Here is a 22,924-nt window from a genome sequence, read left to right on the forward strand (position 1 = left end):
AAAGGGGCGACCAAATAGGGCGCCCCATGCAATTTTTACCATAAAAAGGCATATCCTTAATTTTGTGGTGTATAATTAATGGAACTAACTTGAAGCTATATAGTGTGAATAGAACTTAATTGATACTTGACCCAAGCTATATAGTGTGAATAGAACTTAATTGATACTTGACCTTGTGTCAAGATACGCAGGCAACTTGTTATGGGTCCGGTTTCTCTTGTCCTTAGCTGGATGAATCGGTCAAGCCTAGCCACTTGGGTCACAGTTGACCGAAAATCTTTACAAAAGCATCATTTTCAAGAAAATTCAAAAAACAAATATCAAAAAGTATATATATTGTCTTCTTTCGTTTACTTTGAAGTCTTTCCTTGATACATCAAATTCCAAATCCAAAATATTTTCTTTTATAAGTCCTCTCTGAGGAAACTCAAAAATCCAAAATATCTTCCTCCTTGCAAGCCTCCCATAAGGGAATTAAAAAGAAAAACTTAGTTGAAGCTCAATTCACAAGAATCATATCTAGGGCCTGTTTTATGTTTTTTCAAATAGACAAATACGTAATTGGTTTAATGTTAAGAAAAAGTGAAATTCCATTTATATTTTTGTATATGGTAAAGCCATCTGACAAAGCATAACAAATGATACAAGAACAAAGACATCCAAATCAATGGCATCAAGATATGTGTTCAGCATCCCATTATTATGGAACTAAAAAAGATGCAGTGGGTCCACTGGGATAACTGGTAGAAGACCTGCTTTGCGTCATCTCTAAATTTCTCTTTGCCAACAGCTAATATAAGTAGAAACAGATTTGAGTCAAGAATAAATGCACCAGTTAATACCTTAGCAGATTCAGCTATAGAAGCCAGTGCACTTAATGCTTCTTGTTGGATCATTTGTTTGTCATTCTGAATTTCAAGCAACAAAAAGTCGAAAAAGACGTTATTAGTCTCTTGTACTTGTTAATCGTGACATATATTTTGGTGTCTATATTTGCACACCTATAGAAGTACAAGCAGTTTGTTAACTATTCCATCTAGGTGAGGTATCAAAGTTTCTGGCTTGCCCGGCACCCAGAAGAAGCAGAGAGCTACAGCAACACATGTGTAATTCTCCTCATTACCAAAAAAGATAATTAAGTAATTTACCCCCCAAAAAAAAACAATATAAGATGAAATAGGGGCAAAGCCCTACGCTAACAGAAACAAAAGAATAAAAGGACCGAAGCCCCTTTCTCTGGCCAAAATCAAAAAGAAAGAAAGGGAAAAGGGTTTGCTGGGTAAGACTAAACCAGAAGCAAAAAGAGATTTTGAAGGGTCAAGGGTTAAGACAAAAATAAAAAAAATACAGAAGGTAAGTTGGGGAAAAAGCTTGGTGCAGCAGAAGAAGCCACTTCCGGTCATTATTTGTTCAAATCTTAAGGTACTGTATTCCACAAATTTGAGAATATATTTTAATGGTTAAAGTTAAATAAGGAGATTGGCAAAAGTCAGCGAAACAAGGAAAGATATGTATAATTTTTGTTAATATTTAACAATCTGTTGAGGAATCTTAAGCATTCACTGTGTCTTACGGGTACTACTTGAGCTTCTTCTTCTGATAGATTTTAATTTCGATTCTCATGATTAGAAGATTCTACAAAGTAATAGAAATTTCACTAGTTCATTCACACAATTGAGAATTTTCTTCCTAAAGAATCAATAGAACTTTATGAAATTGGACTAATAAATTATATAAATAGGTTGGAGTTGATAGATTAGTAATTATTTATATGTGGGTAAATATAATTTGGCGAATTAAGAGTCAAATATGAAACCTCGAGGGTTGGGCATTCTAAATTAGCAATGAATTAGCCTAAACATGGAAACTAACATGAGATCGATATTATGTAATTATAGATTGATTGGAGGAAGTTGTATGAATTGCTCGAGGTGAAGCATTTGGTATTTCAGCACGAGTACTGTGAGTAGTAATCTTACTGCAATTTGTGTTTTCATAACCTGCATAGTTTATACGTTATTTTGAAAATAAATTGTGTTATTGAATGTTTGAAATTGCATGTGGGACAAGTCATTTACTTGATATGGTATTGAATAGTTTACTTGAGATGTTTACAATTATTTAAAAGATTCTCATTATTACTAGACATGTTTTACTGTTACTTGAGATATGATTACCGTTACCGAAATTGGATTACATAATTTGATAAGAATTGAAATGCCCTGTACTATTTTGAAAATGTTTCCATGTGAATATTTACTGTTTACAAAAAAAAGTATAAATGGGAGGAGACTTTGAAGGATCCCGTAGCTAACGACGGGTTCGTTAGACCTGGTGCACCTTGTATTTACCGATTATCGAGTACAGTTATAGACCTCGCTAGTGGGAAGGTAGAACTAACATACAGTTACAGTTCTCCCTCGAGTAGGGACCTACAAGTTATATTTGACTCCTTTTACGAAGGGGTCCACACAGTGATATAGATTACATGATCCTTTCTTGGAAACCTCCCAAATATAAAGATTTTCTATGAGACAATATTTACCGAGTTTATTACCGATTTGTTAAATTGATTCCGGTTACAGGAAACACATGAATAGACTGATTATATTTACCGTTTTTGAGAGAGCATTTTATTCTCATGATAGTTTCTGATTATTATTATTATAAAGGCATGTTTTCTGACTTGTCCCCATTAAAAACGATTGTGGCTAAGTGTTATTACTCACTGAGCTAGCGACTCACTCCCCGTTATTTTTTTCATAGAGACAGCAGTTGACGCGAGCGAGAATTTCGTTAATTAGAGTACACGAGTTGATAGTTCCTGGTGAGCCCCGCATTTGTTCTTGTGGGCGAAGAGTTTATTTATTTGCTATGTTCTCTCCTTTTGAACTCTTAGAGTCACTCTATAGTCATTTTATTAGTGTCATGCGTATTCGTTCATTATTAGACCCATGACTAGTATTAGATTCTCTTATAGTGTTTTGGAGATGAATTTAAGATTATTGTGTTGCAAGTTATTGATTAACAGTGGTGAAGAACTGTTTGATTAGTTGATGAAGATTATGAGATATTTGGTTGATATAGATTGGTTCTGTTGTTAATTTTTGAGACAGGGTAAATTTTTGAACAGTCCTAAAATAGAGGAAACTCTGTCCGATTTTCTGTAAAATATCGATGAGGCTTACTTGGGGGCACTAACTCTTAAGTGCCGGTCATGATCCTAAATTGGGTCATGACAACATGCCTATGAAAACACCAAAGAGCAAAAGGAGCAAATTATTTGGCATCAGCAATTAATGAAGGAGTAACGTTTGCATCTACCAAATCTTTAGGCTTATGATTTTTTTTCCAAACTTTATTTAGGGGTACACTTTAGATACCTCCTCTGACATTTAGTACTAACTAGTATCTATGAACATGCGTTGCACGTTAATAATGACACGTGATAGTTTAAATATTTATTTATATGAAAAAATAATAAAATTTAATTAATAAGAGAAATTTTATTTATAATAATACAATAATCATCTAAATGTAGAAAAATATTATTATATTAGCATAATACATGAATTTGAAACAAGGACATCTTCAAAGTTTACACAAATGATCAATTTTGTCATGTTAGTTAGATAATTGTGTATTATAGTTTAAAGGTATTTAATGTGATGGTATTTTAACGAACATTTTTTTGTGGACAATATTTTTGTGCGTGTATGTTTCCTCCTAATGCTTTGGTTGCTTTGTCTTAACCAGAACTTTTGTTGTCGATCTTGATATCCCTCTTGAAAGTGCAACATACAGTTGTTCGTGCAAGAAAATATATTGCGATAAATATAGTCCAATATTTAGGATGTTTGTCCTTATGCTTTATTTATTATATTTGCAAAATATAAACATACTACAAATTATTTTCACACAAATTTAAAAGGATATTCTTTAGTTTCAGAAGACGAAAGTTGAATTTAGGGATAAGAATATATTTAGAAACACATTGACCAATATCATAATTTTTGCATGTATAACGTTATTGTCAAAACTTCTATATATCATCAGTGTGCTATTACATAAGCTATTCGGCGTATCTAAGTTTTTCAGTAGCATGACGGGCATACTTTTCTTCAAAATCAACCTATATACAATGGAAGATCAATTTTAACTTAGTCTATTTTATATACGGTGACACTTACATACGTAAGAAATAATAAACTTCACAACAAACATGTATGGTAGAAGGCAATTTGGTATTAAAGTATTTAAGTATTCTTTTTGGTAATTATTATTGGTATCATTTTCTGCTGAGTCAAAAACTGAAAAATATTTTATTTTTACTATAAAATTATTCAATCCACCTTTTATTTAGTTGATCAACATATTCATTTCTGCTAGCTAAGATATCTTTTTAATTCTATCATGCGATTTGCTCAAATTGCGTTTTAATCTAATGATAGAAATATTTCTCTTATTAAATGCACTACTATTACCATTGGGGTTGATAACCAAGTGTTCAGGAAGAACCAAATCATCTTTTATTGGATGCTCTTCTTCGTTTCCGAGACGAAGCAAAAAGACACTGAATACTGGATCTGTTCTTACTTTATATTTCTTGTCAGTTGAATCTTTTTCATTTGAGACCAAAAGTATAACTTTGGCAAGCTAGCTTTTATAGTCCATGCTTTTGTCGATTTTGAAACTACTGATAGTACTTGACAGAAATCACTTCCCAAACCATTAATTTTTCACCAAACGGTTCATTAATATCCAATATATCTATTGTTTCAATTGTTTGACACTTAGCCATAAGTGTTTCATCCCCTATTATCAATTTTGCTTACCTTATAAATTTAGCATCATTGCTCTGCTTTGATATATTTGTGATGGTTAATTAAGTTGTTGATGAGGTATATCAAATCTAAAGTGGGTAGCCTCACAATAAAATCGTTGTTGGTATACCACTTGTTATTATTGCTAACAGTGTCATGCCACTTGATATGATATTTGCAAGTATACTAACCTTTTTACTTTGTGTTCTAATGCTCTTTTTATGGAATAAATTTATGTACCCTAAGATTTTTTTAAACTAAAATAAGAATTTTACTCATATGATGAATTTTAAAAATAATTGAATTGGATTTTCTTGCTAAATAATTATCTAAAAGATTTAATTATTTGATTTTAACATAAAAATAATTTATTCTATGTTGATTCAGATCTTAATATTAGTTCATCTCTTGTTTTGAATATTTAATTTTAATTATAATTTTATCCACCATAAATTTTATTTTCAAAGAGTAAAAGATTGATATGACATTTCACTTTTAGACCTTTATATTTGTAGAATCATTAGTGGTATTGACTCTTACCAACTATTTTATTTTCTCTTTCTCACACATTTATATTCTTAAATATTTTCTTAGTTGTTGTTTAATAATTGGGTATTTTTTAATATTACACAAAAAATTGATAAAAAATATTATTTGAGTTAAAAGATAGTTCAAATATAATATAAAAATATATTATCGTGGGGGTATTTTTTTCTCAATTGCAACTCTTTATGCAATTCATTTAATATTACTTTTATTTTTTTTGGTATTGGACATTATGTAGTGGTAATGTATTGCCAATACGGAGGATTCTTGTGAAATTGATTTTAAACCTTCTTACATATTTTTAATAAGAATTTAATAGACAAAATTTTATTAATTTTAAAATCTTAAATATTAAAAATTAGCACAGAAGGTATTGTAGTCCAAAAAATAGGTTATTACAGTGATGTCCTTTCCCTATGAATTCTTCCGTTTAATATTTTAGGGCTATTTTGGTATATTAATATTGTATTTGTGCTTTTATAATAATATATGCTCTCCTTTTTCTAAATGAATTTGGACAATATAATATATTTTTGAATTAAATTAGTAATAGGACATTATAATAGTTTTCAAATTAAATTAGTAATAAGAATTTTTAAGAAATATATCCTAAAAGTAATAGGATTACATGACTAAAAATATGTCTCTACCCCGAAAGTAATTATATTAAAAGGAAACATAACGTGTTCCTAAATGTATCAGGTATACATGCTAACATGTAGTATTATATGTCTATGCCCAAAGTAATTATACTAATTGCATTCCTAAAGGTAATCATGTAGGATTCTTAACGTGTAGTATTATGTCCTAAAACTAATATGATTATAAGGCTAATATCTAGAATTTCGGTTATGTCCTTTTATTATGAGTTATTATGCTTAATATTATAAGGCTATTTTTGTAAACCGACATTGTATTCATGCTTTTATAATAATATAGTTATAGATTACTTCCGCTATAATTTTCACATTACATTCAACCATAGTAAGCTCCTAACAGGACTCAATGAAAGGATAATTTTCTTCTGCATTGATGTTGTTTACAATTATAAGGCCAGAGAGGTGTTTAATGAATTTAATACGTAATACAACAATCATGGGCAAGATAAATGTTTTTGGAGGCTAGTGGAGTATTTGGAAAACAGGACAGATAAACAACTACAAGCGAAAACATGAGAAATAAAAGAAAAAACAACCACTTGAACTGTAAATAGATGTAATTTAAAAGAAAGAAAATGACTAGTCCAGAACTTTGCAAGAGTCGATCTCCATAACCGACCCTGAACTAACACATTTAACCAACCCTGAGCATTATCGCACCTGGACAGGCCAATAACAGATCAAAATATTTGGTTCCCACAGCAAAAGACTATAAGTTTCATTGCATGGGTTAAAATGTTAAAATCTTCCTTAGGCGCTGATAAAACGGATTCCAACTCCATCTCTTGCTGAGGCAATAGCAATGACCGTGTTGATGCCCAGGTAGCTGGTGGTATTGTTTCCTGAAAATGCCTCAAAAGATTAATCATGCGTTTTGTAGTTCCTTCAGTAGCAAGATCCTCTCCGGCACATAGAACCTACAGAAGAAGCAACTTCCAATTACTGGATGGCTACAGAGATATAAAGGTTACTTCAATAAAAATGCCACAAATATCATGAGATAAACATGTTGGTAGATCAATAAACTATCTAAATGAAGTTTAGGTTGTAATCTCAAACTAACCTCTGCAAAAATTGAAACAACTTTTGGAAGGTACTGATAGTTGGAGCCTAAAACTTCTCTGTCTGACCTGAAATTGAGAATATTATAGTTTGCAAAAACATACTATAGTTTGCAAGGACAATGTTGATAGATTTGAATTGCTAATTGAAAACATAGATAAATCCCACTAACAACCACCAACTAGATGATTTCTGTCAAGTCAAATCCCCATATAAGAGAAGTCATTAATTCAATAACAATTAAATGGTTTCACCGCCTAATGAAATTTTGTTATGCCAAATATATCAAAATTGTTCCTGCTGCAATATCATTAAGTTGTAAACTAGTTACAACAATATTAATATATTGCTTCAAACGTTTGGAAGATGTGTTTTGTTTAGTTTTCCCTGAATCTGAAATTACAAAGTTCATTTAAAATGTACATTCTTCCGTTAAGAACAATCACAATTATATCTACAGAAAACATTTCTCATCAACAACTTAATGTAAAGCAACTGCTAAAAGTAAATATAATCGGTTTACCCCATTAAACAGCCTTAATTATCAATGCCAAGGTAACAAAACCAATCCAGAGTAAAAGAGTAATTGAGTATAAATACTAGAGCAAACCAATCCAGTTCCAGTACCTTTCGACCATTGAACACAACTGTTCATGAACATCTTTGGCTTCGTCCAAGTCACCTTTTATAGGCAGGCAATTCAACCAAACTGGAATAACCTACCAAATGACTTGGAATAAGAATTCTGGGGAAATTACAATCACAGTAAATTATTAGTCAATTTAAGTCAGTTATAGAATAGTCCTCATTGCTTAACAACCAAAACTCCTTTCGACTAAAAGGGTAAAGCAAATAAATAAACAAGAAATGACTAATAGGAAACTCTTGTAAATCTCTATATGTATGGTTAAAACATGGCGGAGTATATTCGCAGTCTTTGGGAATTGTGGGGATGATTCACTTGACTTACTGTCTTTTAGTTTCTAAATCTATAACATAAATATTGAAAAACAATAATGCGAAACATTATGATATTTCTCAAACTATATGATATATGCATGCAATGAATTACCCCAAATTTATAACTGAAATTTTGGAATGCCAACTCAAGTGTATATGAGCTGAAGGTGTAAGAATGCATAAACAAATAAAAGAACATACCTGGGCTAAGTCAATACTTTCACCATGAAACTGACATATCTTACTAAGTGCAGAAACAACATTATCATATGCTTTTTCATTCTCAGGTTCAAGAGCATTCGTATGCATTATCACTACTTTGATCCTTGACAGAGCCTCTGGTTCAGGTCATAAGATGTAAGTAAACACAAAAAACATATCACTTCTTGGTCCCCTTCTCCATGTAGAAAATGGTCTAAGTATCACATTCAACAATAACATGCCTACAACAAAAGGTTTGAAAGAAGAACGACCATATTCCGCCCACAGCCCAAGTCCATAAAAAGCAGCCTGAACATGACATATGGTTCTCCGACAAATCAAATAGTAAATGCAACTTGACTGAAAACTGTTACAACTGCTAAAGATGTACAAACCTGTCTAACAGCTAGATTTTCGTCATTGCTTGCATCAAGAATTAATGGAAGACAAACATCATAGTACCTAATTTTCACAAGAAGTAACTATCAAAAGTGAGAATTAGCATTAGATAAAAAAACATACAAATCGACGTACTTTAGAGCTTCTTCAGGGCACACCTCCACAAGAGCATCGAAGATACAAATAGATGTACATCTCTCATTAGTTGTTGTCTCCTTGGCCTTCATAAAAGCAAGAAAAATTCAATGTGGAAAACAATAATATATATAATAAAAAACAATCTAGAAGGTTTAGAGGTTATGACTTACCCACATAGGTAACAAATATGGTGACAACTCCTCAAGGAAAGGCAAGAAAGCATCCTTGAAAGCTTTGATCAATGTTATCAATATTTCACCAACCTAATAATAAGTTAGATGGATTTAAAAATAATGGTAGATTCAAAGTGAAATGCTTGTAAAAGGAAAACACGGTATGCTTATGTCTGAACTCCGTTCTTCTATAGAACATACATTCTCAAAATCTTCTTCTTCTTGCTCTCTTTCCCCCCTTAACAATTCTGCTTCCTCAGCATCAAAGTCTTCCGGTTTATCTCTCTCTGTGAGTGCTTGTTTTCTACTTGAACTTTCTGTAATTACATGCTTTATCTCATTAACGATGCTACGAACCTGACCTTCAGTGGGAAGTGGTCTACAAATCTGAAAGAAGATACAAAAGGACCATAATAACAGAAAATTTTCCTTGCTCTGACAATACTAATGGAACATTCTAAATAATAGCCATAGGCTGTTTGTAAGACTTTCTAGTGTTACCTTGTCATGTCAAGAGAACTTTATGATTACCCCATCTGTGAAAAAATTGATTCCACACATCCATTTTTAAGCATTTTTATATGGTATAAATTATGCTTGTATCCACACAAGTAAGAATCAAATAAGGAGCTCGTACTTGGCTTGATCCCCTGGACATATTAGCGTGCAAGTCATTGCTCTTTGTACCCATGTTTTCCTTTGTATAAGAGATGTACTAAGCTTTCTTTTTTATTCTAGTAGAATAAAACTGATTTGGATGACTGTCTTGTTTAGATCTCTATTGAAGGAAAAGAAATGGGGTCATATATCAAGAATGCTCATAAAATTAAAATTGGTTTTTTTTTACTGTTTTGGGAATGTAAAGGCCAACATGTTGATCATACTGGAATATATAGCGTTCAAAAGAAACATATCAGTTATAGGAGAACACTGCAAACATGGATCATCAATTAAAGAAAAACCTGTCTTAAAACATAACCAACCTGCAGGCAATAATTCAATTCTCCCAACATGATTGCGCAGATTTCTGTCACATGCTCCTGTTGAGATAACACATCACGTATCACTTTCTCATTATCCAAAAAAGAAGGAACAACATAAGTACAGATGTTAAGGACAACCTTATGCATAGCTTCTACCAAAGCCAGTATTATATAGTTTGACAACTTCGTGAAATATGACTCACTTTCACCTTGAGCAGTCCCTTTCTCAAAAGCCAGGTTAGCAGAACGCAACAGGATGGGCATTGCTTAAACAGCAAAAATAAGAAAATTGCATCAGCAAATAGACAATTCACATGAAAAACAAAGAAACCATATGAAAATGAGAACTCTACCAACAACAGCAGATCTCCTGATAGGATTGTGGATATAGAATTTCAAAAGCGGAACAAAGATTGAAATAACCTGCTTCATGCATGAAGTCATTGATATCCCTTGTTCAATTTGACCTCACTTAACAGCACATGAGAAAAAGAAAACATGAAGGTGATCGATCATTCAGGCCAACCTGGGAAGTGCATGGGTAGAAGTCTTCCTGCAATATATCACTGTACTAGCATAGCATATCACAGGCTACAACTTTCTCCTCTGGGACATCTCCTTTCTTGAACATCGTTTTATCTCCAAGCTTGATTTTCACTATACTGCAAGATGTAAAGCTTAAGTAAGATCCTAGGTACACCCTGTCCTTGATAACCACCTCTCCCCAATAGGCTTCACATTTTTGATGAATCCAAAGCAAGAACTAGACATCAATCATAGTTGTTAGATTCCCACATAGGTAGTGGATGGGGGGCTTGGTTTCATGATTTTGCACAATCCTCACCTCATGAGCTGATTTTTTGGTTGAATCAGGCTCAAAGTCCATTTTTTACATAGTATTAGAGCCAACCCCATTTAAATTCTTGGTTTATCCTATTTGGGACCCAATATTATATTGTCCATACTCCAATTGACAGGCCTAGGCGTGCCGGGTGTGTTAGATTCCCACATTGGTTGCGGAGGGGGGACTTGATCTCCTTATATTGTTTTAGATAATCTTCACCTCATGAGCTAACTTTTGTGATTGAGTTAAACTTGAGTTCCATTTCTTAACAGTATCAAAAGCTCCGCCGAGATGGTCAAATCTCAATGATAAAAGTTTACCTATCATCATCTAACTCATATTTTTCATAGTCCAAAAATCTCAATGACAAAAGCTTACCCATTATCATCTAACTCATAATATTCATAATCCAACTTCGCAGATATGGTCATAACAGGTTCAAGTTCAGCACATTTAATTAAAAATGGCATGATTACACTCATATAAGGAAGAAAATCCTGTCCCATGCACTTGCAAATTCTAGTACAGGCCTGCAACGAAATAAAGAAAATAAAGGGGGGGCGAATCTATAAAGAACTTTTGATATTAAAATCAAGTGATTAACACATACGCCTAGCATGTACTTAGTAGTAGGATCATCCACCTTCGCTTGTAATCCTTGTAATGACATAAGCACTTCCATGACCTTTAATGAAAACAACAAAAAGGAAACAAATAACAGTAAGCTCTATGTTGAGAAATGGCCAAAAGCAAATAAGCTCACACTAGCGCATGCCAAGACAAGAAGAGAATGCCAAGAGAGGCGGAAAGGAGGGAGACCATAATGGAAATGGTAAGAATAAGGATATTCCTGTCATTATTTTGTTGTTGAAAGACGTAGTAACTCGAGCAAGAGATATACTGTGTTTTGGCTACAGTAAAGCCATCTGACAAAGCATAACAAATGAAACATGAAGGAAGCAATCCCAATCGATGGAATTATTATGTGTTATGCACTCCCTCAGTGTGGTACTAAAAAGGATGTACTGGAGCCACTGGGCATAATTGGCAGAAGAGACCTGCTCTACATCATCTTTGAATTTCTCCTTGCCAACAGCCATCCCAACAACACTTATGCACTCCATTGCTCTGGCACGAAGAATGAGATTAGAATTAAGATGTGCGTTTCTCAGGACAGTTCTCAAGTGTGGCATAACAGTGTCATAGTTTGTTCGGAAGTGCTCCTGTTGACATATAATATACATATTTGCCTTCATTATTCATAAATAAGTAGAAATAGTACTGAGCCAAAAATAAATACACCAGTTAATACCTTAACAGATTGAGCAATAGAAGACAATGCAGTTAATGCTTGTTCTTGGACCATTTGTTTGTTATTCTGCATTTCAAGCAACAAAAATCCGAAAAAAGGCATCATTAGTCTCTTGCACTTGTCAGCACTCAGCAGTGACATACTTAGTAATTTGGTGACCTCTATATTTGCACACCTGTAGAAGTACAAGCAGTTTGTTAACTATCTCATCTAGGTAAGGTATCAAAGTTTCTGGCTCGTCAGGCACACAGAAGTTGCAGAGAGTTGCCGTGGCAAATGCCTATAAAAATGCGAAAGAGTAAAGGAAGCAAATTAGTTTATCTGTTATTATATCTGTGGATAAAAAGTACAAAAATTTAAAAACAGGTCTTAAACCTAGACAAGGTTAAAGAACATCAACTATATGCTATATGCAACCCCCTTGCAAAGGTGCAGTAAGAATAAAAACTTTTGCTGGCATTTACGCAAAGGACTAGCAGCATTCATAAATGTTATGTATCACACAGGTCAAACCTGCACTCGAGGATTTTGAAAATCATCCATGGCTGAAGCTAATGCAAGGAATATTTGGTTATGGTATTGTTCTCGCACAAGCGGAGAGAAGTCAATCAACAACTGAGAAATTGCCCAGCAAGCAGCCCATCTGACTCGAGGATGAGGATCTTGGAAACAGTTTAAAACCATATTCATCATTTGCTCCAGATTTTTAATCATCACCTGTAATAGTAAAGAAGCTATGATTCCAAGGTAATCCCGTAAGAGAAAAAGTGAAAGAGATAACTTTAAACAATAAAGCATAGAGTAAAGCATTCTGGCAGAGTAATTGTGGGCATGTGGGCAAACTATCTTGTAAATTTAAGCAGTTGGCCAGCAAAAAACACCTCTTAATTAATACAATGAGTTAAGTAATATGCCTTATAATTAAACCATAGCCATAACTAATACACAACTAAGACAATTCTTGTACCTCTGAGAAACCTTCTGCAATCTGAGCAAGGGCAATGAGAGCTGCATGGCGCTTCTCCCATTCTGGGGCAGCCAAGTAAGCACACAACTGCTCTATTGCAATATGAGTAGTGAACTCACCTCGTAATGCAAGAGAAAACCGGTGTAAACCCTCCTCGCCAATTTTGCGGTCACAGATCAATATCCCTGCATAATCATGCACGTTCTCGCCACTATTCCAAGCAGGGTCATCTTTAATATCTAGTAATAACTTTAATAACATTGCAAAACATCTGCTAATAAACAAAGGCAATCTCTTCAGCGTGCCTGCGGCCTTCTCCTTCGCCTCGATCAAAGTTATAAAGAATAGAACCGCAAAGTGTCTCGCTCTTTGATCTAAACTCTCAGATTCTGCTATCTCAAACATGATATCCACCACATCTACTAGCTGCCTCCTGAAGAACCTAGGCTCATTCTTCGCCAACTTAATAAAAACTTTCAGAGGTTCATGTGCTGCAGCCTTCTCCTCATTGTTGCTCAATGCATTAGTCAACGTCCTCATCATACCTGGCAATAAATCCTGAAACAACTCCTTTTCATTTGGACTCAATACACACTTAATGAAGTTGAACACAGCACTCATGGCCTCGATCCTCACATCTAGATCGAGGGTATCATCATTCAGTGTATTTAAGAATAGTGAGTGCATATCTTTTACACAAGGGACAATTGTTTCACCTATGTCCTCGGCTAGTTGCGCAAATAACATGAAAGCTGACCTCTTTAGGTAGTTGTTTGAAGTGGAAGTGAGGCATTGGTACAAGAACGGCAATAATTCAGGCCAATTGTTATCTGGAAGAAGTGAAGCAGCCAGCTTCGAAACAGTGTCACGGAGCTCTTGGATGATGAATCTTGATTCTTCGCACATGATTCGATTAAGGAGGATTGATTTGATGGTGAATTGAGTTGACACGCTTAGATTGCTCCAAGTGCACAAGTCATCCTCATCAGTAAGCAACTGTTTTAAGAGGACAGTACACTTTTCACGGGAATAAATGTCATAGGAAGAGCCAATAGCAAGCTTAAGAGCAAGGGAGTTAGGATCCTTGTGCTTCAACATGTTGAACATTGACTTAGCCTCAGAAACCTTTTCCTCAGAGCTTTCCATGTGATTGGAAATGAAGGTTTCAAATGGCTCCGATTTTGGCCCCAGAATGGCCTCCATTTGGACCTTATGGTACTGAGTCAACACAATATCCATGCCAGTATTTTTGAGAGAGAGATCTAGACTAGGAAGAGTATGGAGCTGTGACAATGTGGTTTATCTGACAGTTTAAATGAAAATATATAGAAGATCGTTTCCCACCAACACCTTATGATTTATGAAAAGGTGAAAACTATAGGCACCTCATTCAAGGCGGAACAGGGTCACGGGCACCCGTAAAATTCGGCAAAAATTTCATGTATACATGCATATATCTTTAGAAAAAAGTGATATATTATTAGTTGACACTCTATATACAAAGTAAATTTTGGTTGAATCAAAAAATGCACCCGCAAACTTCAAATCATGTGTCCGCTTCTATTAAATTATTTATTTCAAGATCATATATACTATGGTCAATTCCGTTTGTTTTAAAAAATTATAAAGGCGTGTAAGCAAGGCTCTTACTTAGCTTGAGGTGATCCCAAGCACTCTCTGATATTTAAAATTAGGCAAATCACAAAAAGTATATGATAAACACGCAACATACCTGCTGGCAGCAAGAAAGTCCAACCCATGCTCCACCTCACCGCTGTCGACATGGTCAACACCTAGCGGTGAAAATGGATAAAAAATAATTATTCATCTATATTATCCATTAAAAATGGGTTGGATAATGCATTTTTAAAAAGTGAATCAAATATGGATAAGATACATATTATTTGCAAAGACTTAAATTAAAGATTCCTCGAATTTGTGAGACTAGAAACTTTTTTAAAAGTGATCTTATTCAAGAATATGTTTGCCCCTGTCACCACCATTGTTGGAGGTCAAATGTGCTTATGCAATCTCAACTGACTCTTTCCAGATAGTGCCTAAATATTTAAAATTTAATATATATAGTAGTGCGGTTGTCTGTGAGCTTTTAAAATCTAAAAGTAGTGCGGCTGCAACGGCTCTTGTCTGTGAGTTCGATCCTGATCGGACTTGGTATCGGTCAATATTGGTCAGCGTCCAGCTTTAGAGTTCGATGTGAGTTCGAGGTCGATGCTGACTCGGGGTCCGGAAATGACTTGGGCTCGGTATTGGTTGGCCTCTGGCCCTTAGGCTCGATTCAATCACATCTCATCATAGTTCGATTTGGACCAAAGCTTGATAATGACTTCGAGCTTGGTGTTTAACATGTACCTGAAATCTGAAGCTCGTTTGTGCCATCTTCGGATCCATCTCGATTTTATGAAGACTTTCTTCGGTCCATTATGATCCCATCTCAATCAGACGTACGAAGGCCGAAATCAGTTTCGACCGTATACAGATAGTCCCCTCATTTCTCGGGAAGGATGTGGCGAGAAACGATATGATTTCTCAACGGCTCGATTAGATATAAGTTGACGTTTACATCAGGCTCGAACATGACGCACGTGATAATTGTCCCGTCGGTTTAGTTTTTCAAGGATTTAATGCGTGTCAAATGGTGGTCGGCCACCGCTGATGTTGAACTGCCATTGCTCAATCTATAAATAGCCCCTCCTTTTATCATTTATCACTTTTACATCTCCAAATTTTCCAAGTTCTTCTTCTGAGTTCATCTATAAATATGTGATCTTTTACTGCAAAAACACCAAATCTTTGTTACCTCTTTCTATTTTCGATCTTTAAACCAAAAATGGCAAAAACATCAAAAACCATTCCTCAGAAAAAACAACCCGCCGCCGACAAAACACCGGTGGAGCCACGGCCTGAGGAGTGCGTTCCTGGGGCGTGTGTTCTTACCTCCGATTTTAAGGTCGACAAAGGCTCGTCGGTTCCCGGCTGATGTGAGCCAGTATCGAGGTATATGTGTTCGATAACCGAGGGACACCTCGAGCAACTAAAGAAAGATAGCAATTGGGAGAACAAAGAAATAGTAATCACGTCCCCTGAAGAAAATATCACCACTTACGTTAAAGGGTTTTTAAGCATGTATACATACCCTTTCATATTAGGTTCTCTCGACCCTGTTATTATCGATTTCTGCCGTCAATACCAAATAACCCTAGGCCAGATCTATCCTTCTTTTTGGCGGATTATTATTTTGATCCGTTTCTTCGTGAACAAAATCGAGGGGATGCCTTTCACCCTCGACCATCTCATTCGATTGTACTATCCTCGCCTCTTTCGAGGCGGGTTAATAAAACTTCAGCACCGGGCTACCAAGGTTCTGCTCTCGAGCATAGACGAGGACAAGGATTGAGGCTGGATGGGCAGGTTCGTTCGAGTGAAGACTTCGGACCTGATTCCGACTAAAAAGATGCCATTTTCCGAGGAGTGGAACATGAAGCGTAAGTGTAATTCTACTGTTATCTCCTACTATTTGCCCCTTCATTTCTTTTCTCACTGATATCATTTTTCGTGATGCAGCGGTTCCTTGGATGCCTGGTACGGTACCGACCTCACAAACTGGGTACGGGATCTAGCTTTGACCTCCACATATGCAGAGCGCTCATGGCATGACTTGTCGAAGGGCCGATGGGAGGCCAAAAATCATGGTAAGCCTCTTTCTCGTATCTTTGGTAGTTCGAACGAGATGCTTTCCATATACTTAAATCAATTTTCTTGTATGTAGGTGTGGGCAAAGATGCAGTTTTGAGGCCCCAGCCCGGCGAGGAAGAGGCTTCGTTCTCTGTTCCAAAATCGGTGAAGGATAATAAGAGAAAACGAACCTCTACTTCCGAAGATCCAAAACCGAAGACGAGGATGGCCTATAAGCCGAGGAAGAATACCATCCATTTAACCATGGAATTAGTCCTGCGTCTAAAGGATGAAGATGAGGAGGAAGAAGAAAATGATGGGTCCGTGCTGGTGGCCCGAATTAAGAAAACCATTGATGCCCCAAAGGCAGTTGAATCGATGGTGATTTATAAAGCTCTGCCTCGAACTGAGGAGATATCAGAGGGAGGTTCGGGAAGAGTCTCCGAATCGTTAGAGATCGAGGATTCTTCCCACCGAAGTCAACAAACGGTGGGTAGATCAGAAGGAGCCGGTCTTGAAGCTCTCCGATCTAAGGAGAACTCCCCAAGCGAGTCGCTTGGGGCAATAATAATCGAAAACTCGCCCACTCTCCCTACTTTTTCCAAATGGGCAATTCGGGAAGCCCAAGCTTTGGGGGCCCTCAAGATAAACCGATCTCATGAAGGAGAGGACCCCTTCTGTGATTTGTTTACTGATGTCGAGGATGTTGCTGGCCCTAGTGATGTGTCGGGCCTTTTCTATGAAGTGCAACAAGCTTTAAATCGGGTAAGCTCTAACTTCCTTCTTCGATAGCACTTTCATGTTTGCTATTCTTTTCTAACTTTTTTTCTTCTTTCTTTGTAGGCCGTAGCGGTTCATCGAGAAGCGTGTTCTCGGTCTCGAGCTGAACTGCGTCGGTATGAGGTCGACCTCTGACGGGCCACGGAGGAGAGGAATGCCCTTAGACTCCTCTTCGGACAAAGGAAAGAAAAAATCAAGGACCTCCGAGCTAAATTGGCCAAGGCTCAACAAGACCAAACCGACCTGACCGAGCAGGTAATGGTAATCTTAAAAACCCATAGGCTCGATTCTAGAACGGTGGCTAATATTTCGATCTCACAGCTGCAGTAGAAGCTTGAGGTTATTGGGAAGCTTCGTGAGGAGGTCGATATGATAAGGGCGGAGACCTTGGGATGGAAAGATAGCATGGACCGTCTTGCCGCAAAAAAAGAAACTGCTCGAGCCTAATTATCATCGGCCGAAAACCAACTTCAAAGCATAAAGGAGAAAAGATCGGTTCAAGCAAGAAGAATAGAGAAGCTCGAGGCTCGGTTGGCCTTCAAACTTGCCAAGGCCAAATCTGACGCCGAAAAGGCAAAGGCCGATGCGGATGCATTCATGGCCATCTATCGGGACGATGTTGAAGCTGCTCAGGTACGGGCAAAAGAGTCGGCCAAAATCGCCAACACTCGAGCACATTGGGTTGCTGAACTTGCTAAATATTGATCTTAGAGGGAGACCCTCGAGGAGATCCATGCTCGAGGTTTCGATCTCACCGAAGAGATAACAAGGGCTAAAGAGCTCGAAGCCGATGCTGAAGCCTTGGCTTCCGATGATGATGATGGTGATGATGATGATGACGGCGATGATGGGAGCAAGAGTGGGTCCGAGAGCGGGGAGGAGCCCGACGGAGAAGAGACTGCCCCCGTAGACAACCAAGAAACTTAGCCCTTAATTTTCATTTTGGTTTTTTTTGTAGGGCCATGTTTGGGCGTTGTAAACATTCTTGTATGTATATATAAAGATTTTTTCTTTTCCCGACTTGCCTCTGTTTTCTGCCTTACGAAGATCTTGTTTTATTCATAAAGATCTTGTTTTATTCATTCCTTACAAAGGTTTTCATAAGGCTTTAGGCAATTTGATCAAACTCAGACCTTGCAGCTTTTATGACTGGGTGAGTGCTTTGTTCGAACTCGAAGAAATATAGCCCGTAGGCTTAATAGTCGAGTGAGCGCTTTGCTCGAACTCGAAATAAGAGTAGCTAGTAGGCTTAGTAGTCGAGTGAGTACTTGCTCGAACTTGAAGTGATGTAGCATGTGGGATTAATGGTCGAGTGAATGATTCGAACTCAAAGTAATGTAGCCCGTAGGCTTAATAGTCGAGTGAGAGCTTTGCTCAAACTCGAAATAAAAGTAGCCCGTAGGCTTAGTAGTCGAGTGAGTGCTTACTCAAACTTGTAGTGATGTAGCCCGTGGTCTTAATGGTCGAGTGAATGATTCGAACTCGAAGTAATGTAGCCAGTAGGCTTAATGGTCGAGTGAGTGATTGCTCGAACTTGAAATAAGAGTAGCCCGTAGGCTTAGTGGTCGAGTGAGTGCTTGCTCGAACTCGTAGTGATGTAGCCCGTAGGCTTATTAGTCGAGTGAGTGATTCGAACTCAAATTAATGTATCTCGTAGGCTTAATGGTCGAGTGAGTGATTGCTCGAACTCGAAATAAGAGTAGCTCATAGGCTTAGTAGTCAAGTGAATGATTCGAACTCGAAATAAAAGTAGCATGCAGGCTTAGTAGTCGAGTGAGTGTTTGCTCGAACTCGAAGTGATGTAGCCCGTGGGCTTTATGGTCGAGTGAATGATTCAAACTCGAAGTAATGTATCATGTAGGCTTAATGGTCGAGTGAGTGATTGCTCGAACTCGAAATAAAAGTAGCTCGTAGGCTTAGTAGTCGAGTGAGTGCTTGCTCGAACTCGAAGTGATGTAGCCCGTAGGCTTATTAGTCGAGTGTGTGATTTGAACTAGAAGTAATGTAGCCCGTAGGCTTAATGGTCAAGTGAGTGATTGCTCGAACTCGAAATAAGAGTAGCTCGTAGGCTTAGTAGTCGAGTGAATGATTCGAACTCGAAGTAATGTAGCCCGTAGGCTTAATGGTCGAGTAAGTGCTTGCTCAAACTCAAAATAGGGTAGCCCTTGGGCTTCGTAGATAGTCCCCAAATGGTTTCTTGAACTCGAGTCGGTGTAGCCCGTGGGCTTTATAGTGAGTGTTTTTCGAACTCGTTGATTTTTTGGTTGGCAGTCCCCGATTTATAGGGTAATGGTCGGCCCTTAAGCTTATTCGCATAATAGGTGTCGAAATAGAGGAATATTTTCTTAGATATAAAAGATATCGGTAAAGAAGAAATATTTCTTTGTAAGTTATTATACATGTGTTCATGTTTTATGTCAGGGCTCGGGCCAACTACATGGGCATGGCCCGTTTGACCATTTGGCCCTTACAATTTTTCCTGTGGAGACCATGTTGCCATGAAATAACGAAGTAACTTCCTTTGCACCGTACTTGATAATTATCGTTGATATGTTCAATGACAATGGTATGCCCCCCGGTATTCGAGGTTGATTGTAAGGAGGCCTCGAATAATGTTTAATTGTTCCGAGTTAGCACGATCAATGGTTGCCTCATTAAAACACCTTGCCGAAAACCCTATTTGGGACAAAACCAGTCTAAAGGAAAAAGAGTGCAACGCGGGCTTTCAGACCTAAGGCTTCGTGTTGAATAATCCATCTTAGTTCCTGATCGAATTCATTAATCTTCGTCTTTGGTCGAACACCTGCAAGGGTTAGTTTCGAAATATAATTGAACAGGGGAGTTGTACCTTAGCAATAGTATCGTTTTGGCCGTTTATCACACTGAGCTTGTAGGATTTCCATTATATGGCCGGTATCGGTCTTTAATCGACCTCTGTTCTCGGTTGGCAGCCCTTTATAATGGACCCAGGACCCAACTGGTCGTCTTCGACTCTTATTTTAGATTGATATTGATTATGCACATCGGCCCAAGTAATATCAGGATACTCGATCAGTTTATGCTTCAATCACCGGGAGGCCATCGAACTTCGTTCGTTCAAACCTTGGGTGAAAGCCTGAACATCCCAATCGTCTGTGACTGGTGGCAGATCCATTCGTTCCATTTGAAAACGAGATATGAACTCCCTTAGTATCTCGTTATCCTTTTGTCTTACCTTGAACAGGTCCGACTTCCTTGTCTCGACCTTTATGGCCCCGGCGTGCGCTTTTACGAAGGAATCTGCAAGCATAGCAAAAGAATTGATAGAATTAGATGGTAAATTATGATGCCATAACATTGCTCCCTTTGACAGGATTTCGCCGAATTTCTTCAATAATACAGATTCTATCTCATCTTCCTCTAGATCATTCCCTTTGATGGTACATGTGTAAGAGGTGACATGTTCGTTGGGATCGGTCGTTCCATTATATTTCGAAATTTCGGGCATGCGAAACTTCTTTGGGATCAGTTTAGGAGTCGCGCTTGGGGGGAAAGGCTTTTGTGTAAATCTTTTGGAATCTAAGCCCTTAAATATCGGCTGTGCCCCCGGGATCTGATCAGCCCTGGAGATATATGTTTCCACACTTTTGTCGTTTGCCTCGATCCTTCTTTCTCCTGATTCTATTCATTTGGTCAGTTCTTCGAACATCTTAGCAATTTCGGGATTAATCCCCGACTCTTGCTCATTTGATCTTACTATAGCTGGTTCCGTCCTGTGGGTGACTTCTCGGGGTGGACTGGGCTCCGGCCTGCTCGGTACCTGGGTTTGACTCTGCAACTGAGCTATCGCTACTTGTTGAGCTTGTAACATTTCGAAAATCATACGCAAGCTGACATCATTTTCCTCGACGTTATGGGTATCTCGAACTGCAGATCGAGTGCCACCATGACTGCTATTTTCAGGTTCAGAATGTGGGTTTGCCTCAATAGCCACATACGGATTAACGTCTAATAGCACTTCAACTCGAGCTCCACCGGCATCGACAAGCGGCATTCCGGCCCCGGGCGTCAAGTTGTTGTTCTTACCTTGAAGGCCAGCTTCGTTGTCGATATGTAAGGCTATTTAATTTGAGAGCTCGTCGTTGCTAATCTGAAATCAAAGGCACTTCAGAAAATAAGTGTGAAATGGTGTGTTTTTGCAGATTCGTGTCAAATAACCACTGTTATCCTTAGCCCCACGGTGGGCGCCAAACTGTTTATCCGAAAAACGGATAGAGTTGAATTTGTACGTAGTTCTAAGGATATGTGGTATAACTTTACACAAATCATAAGAGTAAAATGGAAATATCGAATATTGATTGCAAAGAATGAAAAAATAAGCAAAGTTGGAAAGAAGATGATTTATGGATTAAGCAAGATGAATCAATCCATGAAGCTAAAAAGGATAACTTTTCAATATAGGAATATATGATATCTCAGTTACAATGTATGCCAAAAACTTTCTTTTCCCCTTTACAGGAATATAGCCATCCCTTTTATAGTTAGGAAACCCTGCTTTAGATATAATTAAAAATACATAGTGGGGAACTCATGATAAATCAGCTTTTTCCTAATTTACGCCGAGATTCTCTCCCTTAGTGCGGCTGCAACGGCTCTTGTCTATGAGCTCAATCCTGATCGGACTCGGTATAGGTCGATATTGGTCGGCGTCCAACTTTAGAGTTCGATGCGGGTTCGAGGTCGATGCTGACTCGGGGCCCGGAAATGACTTGGGCTCGGTATTGGTTAGCCTCTGGCCCTTAGGCTCGATTCAATCACATCTCATCATAGTTCGATTCGGACCCGAGCTCAATAATGACTTGGAGCTCGGTGTTTAACCTGTGCCTGAAATCTGAAGCTCATTTGTGCCATCTTTAGATCCATCTCGATTTTATGAAGACTTTCTTCGGTCCATTATGATCCCATCTCGATCAAACGTACGAAAGCCGAAATCAATTTCGACCGTATACAATTTGGATTACTGATTTAATTAACCCGTTTAAAAAGTGAATTATTTCAATTATTATTTGGTCAATTGCAATCCCTCTTTTGTTACTATGCGAGTTTAATAGATAAGCCGAAAGTTCCAATTTCTTGAAATATTAGCGTACATAGTGTGTAATGAATATTAGATTTGTCATGTGATTATCGTGTTATACTTATACAATTATATAATTTATACTATTCAACTAATATTCATTTGTCAAATTTACAGAGAAAGGGGTCGGTGTCCTTGTACGTGCAACAATGTTGTCAATAAAACCTTTTGATGTTAGTAACTATTAAATATCTCTATCACAAATAACCTCTGTTTTAAAAGGCGTTTCTGGGGCGAGCCCCGGGGCGAGGCGTACCAAAAAAATCCC

General features: G+C 37.3%; 2 protein-coding genes and 1 long non-coding RNA gene across 4 annotated transcripts; 1 reads left to right on the forward strand and 2 right to left on the reverse strand.

Moving 5' to 3' along the window:
- The first annotated feature begins 985 nt into the window (after positions 1-985).
- Positions 986-3,082, forward strand: LOC104116387 (uncharacterized). The gene is made up of 3 exons (XR_690837.4): positions 986-1,422; positions 1,899-1,962; positions 2,767-3,082. It is a non-coding gene; the product is annotated as an uncharacterized lncRNA (long non-coding RNA).
- A 3,295-nt stretch (positions 3,083-6,377) lies between these two features.
- Positions 6,378-10,513, reverse strand: LOC104116390 (uncharacterized). Its single transcript, XM_070188535.1, has 13 exons — positions 10,471-10,513; positions 10,298-10,367; positions 10,083-10,210; positions 9,945-10,001; positions 9,163-9,348; positions 8,959-9,051; positions 8,786-8,871; positions 8,647-8,713; positions 8,494-8,560; positions 8,252-8,388; positions 7,718-7,809; positions 7,092-7,158; positions 6,378-6,945 (listed from the first exon to the last, which is right to left on the reverse strand). Exons 3-13 carry the CDS (start codon positions 10,206-10,208, stop codon positions 6,709-6,711), a joined length of 1,215 nt encoding a protein of 404 aa, XP_070044636.1. The 5' UTR covers positions 10,209-10,210; positions 10,298-10,367; positions 10,471-10,513; the 3' UTR covers positions 6,378-6,708.
- LOC138891437 (uncharacterized) lies at positions 10,388-14,411 on the reverse strand. 2 transcript variants are annotated; one of them, XM_070188533.1, is made up of 8 exons: positions 13,068-14,410; positions 12,614-12,817; positions 12,276-12,380; positions 12,101-12,166; positions 11,847-12,011; positions 11,399-11,473; positions 11,167-11,318; positions 10,388-10,606 (listed from the first exon to the last, which is right to left on the reverse strand). In XM_070188533.1, the coding sequence occupies exons 1-8, from the start codon at positions 14,304-14,306 to the stop codon at positions 10,516-10,518; spliced, it is 2,097 nt and encodes a 698-aa protein (XP_070044634.1). In that variant the 5' UTR covers positions 14,307-14,410; the 3' UTR covers positions 10,388-10,515. The 2 variants fall into 2 exon arrangements, with proteins under 2 accessions (XP_070044634.1, XP_070044635.1); XM_070188534.1 differs by lacking the exon at positions 11,167-11,318 and having other exon boundaries at positions 13,068-14,411.
- Between the last annotated feature and the right edge of the window lie 8,513 nt (positions 14,412-22,924).

The sequence above is a fragment of the Nicotiana tomentosiformis genome, chromosome 11 (genome assembly GCF_000390325.3).
Source record: "Nicotiana tomentosiformis chromosome 11, ASM39032v3, whole genome shotgun sequence".
NCBI lineage: Eukaryota > Viridiplantae > Streptophyta > Magnoliopsida > Solanales > Solanaceae > Nicotiana > Nicotiana tomentosiformis.